The sequence below is a fragment of the Octodon degus genome, unplaced genomic scaffold, assembly GCF_000260255.1.
Source record: "Octodon degus isolate 3935 unplaced genomic scaffold, OctDeg1.0 scaffold00064, whole genome shotgun sequence".
Classification (NCBI taxonomy): domain Eukaryota; kingdom Metazoa; phylum Chordata; class Mammalia; order Rodentia; family Octodontidae; genus Octodon; species Octodon degus.
In genome coordinates, this window is record NW_004524640.1 from 1,431,332 (window position 1) to 1,436,390 (window position 5,059).

The following is a 5,059-nucleotide window of genomic DNA, read 5'->3' on the forward strand; positions in this document are numbered from 1 at the left end:
GATATTGTTGAATTTCTTGTTTAATTTCATCTGTGACCCATTGGTTGCTGAGTAGGGTGTCATTTAATCTCCATGTAGTTGAAGTTTTTTCTGGTTTGTTTTGTCATTTATTTCCAGTTTCATCGCACTGTGGTCAGATAATGTGCATGGGATAATTTCTGTTTTCTTACATATACTTAAGCATGACCTATGGACCAGTATGTGGTCTATTTAAGAAAATGACCCATGTGACATTTCCAATCTGTGTTCCTTTTGGTAGATAAAGTAGTTGCAGATAAAAAGCAAATTTGAATTATAGAAGAAATGACTTAAAACAAAAAAAGAGTGTGATGTGAGAATGGTCTTATTTACCATTACCCCTAGATGCACTGGCAAAATATTTGCTACATGTTCCAATGACCTTATGTTCAGTTGGCCTAGAAGACAGTTGCAGAGAGGGAAAGCCTTCTATCATGAAGCACAGCAATGCATCCGAGGAATCGAAGGTTAATACTTCCCCAAGTTCATTTTGTATTCTTCATGCTTCTGAGTAAAGTAGTTAAAGTGAATATTGGTGATGGCAGGGGTGATTGATCCTGATTAACAAAACTAAAGTGGACTATTAATCCACTGGAAAAGAAAAGATAAATATAATTTGAATACCAGGGATCTCTCAAGGGGCCTGCCAATATTATCCCGCCTTGTTATTAAATCAGTGGAAAACTAAAACAACCCAATCCAAGCAGAAATTGATAAGTGACCCAAGAAAATAATCAAAACCTGCTGAGATTGTTGGTGAGAGCCACAGGATACAGAATAAGTAGTGAAAGAAGATAGTTATGAATACCAGCTATGATCCCAATTCTAGTTACAAAAATAAGAATTGTAATTGTTCTCTTCTAATGTGCTTGCTGTACAACATAATATTCATAGAGTTTACATTGTTTTTTAATGTTATTTACTCATGTTATAATGTTTCAGTCTTGAAATGTTAGTAGTAAACACCGAAAGATCACTTATCTTCTACTCTGGGAAGGGAATTAGTGCATTTGCATTTGTAAGCAGGATACTTGTATCATTTGGGTGTAATTATAAACTTGTTTTGTATCTGGAAACTAAATATGTTTTATCAATTAAAACTCTCTTTTAATTTGTGTTTGATGTGAAGTTAACCCAGGATGAATTGTGATATTTTTGTGTTGTGACACTTTGAGTAAGAAATTCCTAGATGATAGGCTTATCATACAGTTGTAGGTATGATTCAATCATAGTTACAGAAGACTTACAGAAGAGTGAAAATCCTTGCAGTTTGGAGAAGCTGGAAACATGGATTGCCTGAAGAAATCCATAAAGATTAAGCAAAACTAAGCCAAGAGAGAGGACAGGAGGACTACAACCACTGAGAATGTCATAGTGGTGTGGCCACATAAGTCCTTTGAAGCTTGGGTCTTGCCATAGATTTCCCTAGATGCTGGACATGGTACTATAAGATATGTTTGTCCTCATGGATTTTGTTCTTACTCTTGCCCTATTTCTTTATAGTCTCCCTGATAGTCCACCTGCTCCTTTGCAGTAGAAAAAATGAGCACTTGATATTTCTTGAGCCTGCTGACTATGGACTGAAATCTCTACAAACTCTGAGTCAAAACAAACCTCTCCTTTCACATGTGAATGATATTGATAATTGTGTTCCATCAACAAGAAAATATTTAAAACAATATATTTCAAAAACTAGAAAAAATTTGAAACAACCAGGATGTTCTTTGTCTTTGTACAAGTTTACTTATCTTAGCTTTCAAAAACGTTTAAGAAAAGTCAATTGAAATTGAGACTTACTGGTTTCTAAGAGTGCAGATCCTGAAAAGAAATAATTAATTCAAAAATACAGATTTCTTTAAATTAACTTATTTTTCTTTTTTCCCTTAATTTTTCCTTTGGATTTTCCTTTATTATTTATTTATTTATTTATGTGTGTGTGTGTGTGTGTGTGTGTGTGTGTGTGTGTGTGTGTTTTAGAGATTTGGGTGTAATCTCTCATATGGTTCTTTTTTTCCTTTATTTTTTTCTTTTTGCTAATTTGTCTTTCTCTTTTCTTTTTCTTTCATTTTTTGTTCTTTTCTTCTGTTGCAGTTATCTAATACTATTAACTTTTATTTAATACTTAATAGGAGAGCCAGCCAAATAGCTCAGTGGATTAAAGTGTCTACAAGCAGGCGCTGAACACCCTGCAGACCCTTCCCTAAAAATACAAAAAAGAAAAACTTAATAGGATCTCCTATCTCACTTTTCTCACCTTCTTCTCATCTTCAAATATTAACATATGAAATTCTACTTTTCTCATGCTCTAGTTATCAATTTTCTCTATCCCAACTTGTACAATATTAAGGTTAATATATTTGTAGATAGTTAATTAACTCTATGCTACTACTCTATTGTTAATGGACATAAAAATGTTCCATTGAGTATTTACTATATGTCAATAGTTGATTTATCTATGTATTTATACTATATTATATATTGCTTCTAGTTGTTAACAAAAGTATGCTATTGGTTCTTAGGCTATGCCAATATCCACTTTGTCTTTGATACTATTATTTTTGCTGATTTTATTAGTATAGCCAAGGTAACAGTCATTGCTGTTAATTAGATTTTTCTGAATGTCAGTATCTAGACTGTCTTGTCACATTAACAATATTATAAGCAGATCCCAGGAAAGTGTGCATTGGTCCAAATACATTGAGCCCCCCGGACTTTCCTGGGACAGAGACAAAGGCCAATTTTTAGGCATGCTTAGAGGAACCCACTAAAAAAGTAGACATTAACTAATGAGATCCTCATCCTAGCAACAAAACCTTCCACTATAATGAATTTACAAGCCTCAGTACACATACACACACACACAAATTAGAAATGTGAGAAGTCAATGAAATGCTTCCAAAAACTCTCAAGTCCTCCAATGCTGATCTATGGGGCATTTGGAGAGAAGAAACCAAAAATCTCACAACCAAACTATTCAAAAGGATAACATGGCTGAAGAGATAGTTCAGCGGTCTAAACACCTGCCTGGCAAGCATAAGGACCTGAGCTCAATCCCCAAGACCGCATGCTGTGCCAGCCCAGGAACCCCGAGCATGCCATGCAGGCCTCCAAAACCAGTTGTGTTGGTGCTCGCCTGTAATCATAGTTCTGGGAAGGCTGAGACAGGAGGATCACTACAAGACTGAGCTGTGTAGTGAGACCCTGCACCAAATAAATAAATAAAAACCAAAACCAAAAAAAAAAAAAGGATAACAGAAGAGATAGAAAAAGATCGGTAAGATGCTTGATGAACAAAAAGAAGATATAACTAAACAGACAGTAGAGCTAATGAAACAACTAGGTAGCTACAGAAGACAACTATAAGCTAGTGGGGCTAAAAAATGATTTAAAACATGAATTCTCAGCATGAAGGAGAATCACAGTAGCAAAAGTTACAAACAGAAATTAAAATTCTATTGACTGCAGCAGCAGACACGACCAGGGTGAGCAAAGTGTAAGAACTAGAAACCAGGATGAGCACTAGAGAAAAAGATCTTGAAAACAATAACCACTACAAAGACAGCAATATGCAATGTACTAATTATTGAAATTGTCCTATGAATCGGTTTTGAAACTGTCTCATTGCTATTTGTCAATGAAATAAAAAAAAAAAAAGAAAATAACACAACATCAGTAAGGGACTCAAGTGCCACTAGGTGGCACTAAGAAGACTAGGAACTAGTGGAAAATCAGAAGACAGCACAAACGGCATAAAACATTGTTCATTAAAATAATACTGGAAAACTTTCTAAATACTGGAAAAGAATTGAACATACAGATAATTGGCACCTACAGAACCCCTAACGCTATCTAAAAATAATTTTTGGTGTGAGGAGAACCTTTCAAAAGATAAAAGTAATTGAATCCAAGCTATTTTTATTCCTATGTGATTTCAGACAATTAGTATCTTTTAATCACAGTTTAATATATTTAAAGGGAAAAAGATAAAAGCTTCATTTGCATAGTTATTGTGAGAAGGAAAATGAAATTTTTCACTGACCTAGTAATGATTCAAATATAAAGGATTATTAAATGGTGATATGAATTAGTAATGCCTTATTATACTCAAAATGATACATTTGGGGAATTAACATAATCAAAACAAGAAAGAAATGAAGGAAATGCATACAAGACAACTTACCCAAGTGCTCTGGACTCATACATCCTACAGACCCCTTGTGTTCTGCAGGCTGTTGTGGACCACTTTATACATGTTCTGTCCACCATGGCCCCAAAATATATTGGAGCTAGCATTCCCCCTGCAATGTGAGATGGCAGGCTATCAATCAGTGGCGGCTGTCAGGTGACACTGCGTGGGAATCTGCACGGATCAGCGCTGGTTTCTACATCACACTTCTATTCCACTTTATTTTAATCTGGCCCAATTTTTGGAATAAAGAAATCTTAGAACGATAAGGGACTGATAATTGAAAACAAAATCTTAGGAAAGTGCTACTGATTAAAATGGTGGAGACATTTGCAGATTATGAAAACTTAGAGCCATCCTCTGAAACTGCATCAAGCATTTCTCCAAAGAGTACCACTGACGTGAACAAACTTAATAAATTAACTGTTAAGGTCACAAGAAATTTTGTCTCAATCATTACTAGAATTTTCAACTTTCTGGATTTTTTTTCCAAATAATTCTCAATTAATATATAACAGTATAACTTTTCACAACCCATACCTATATTTTACCCAAGAAAACTGCCTATGATTTCCAAGTTTGATCCTTAGTATGTATTTTGCCATGGAAGCATTGGATTTCCCTAAATCATGCATATGACCCAGCCAACCTAAGTACAATGTCAAATTACAATTGTATAATTAAAGTAGCAAAATTCCTTTTTAAATTTCTATGACTGGGCTGAGTCTGTAGTTCCCCATAGAGCTCTTCCATAGGACATATGAAGGCCTGAGTTTGACTTTACAGCAGAGCCAAAAAATAAATAAATAAAACTAAAATTAAAATAACATTCTCTGTTCTTGGAAGAATTTCTTC

At 34.5% G+C, this 5,059-nt stretch overlaps 1 protein-coding gene across 4 annotated transcripts in view; it reads right to left on the reverse strand.

Annotated features, from left to right (window-relative positions):
• Positions 1-5,059, reverse strand: part of LOC101572553 (solute carrier organic anion transporter family member 1B3) — a 116,961-nt gene that overhangs the window by 11,143 nt on the left and 100,759 nt on the right. For all 4 annotated transcript variants that reach the window (XM_023719066.1, XM_023719065.1, XM_023719064.1 and 1 more), the window contains one exon: positions 4,199-4,316. In XM_023719066.1, the coding sequence (XP_023574834.1) occupies positions 4,199-4,316 (118 nt within the window). The remainder of the gene's footprint in view (positions 1-4,198; positions 4,317-5,059) is intronic.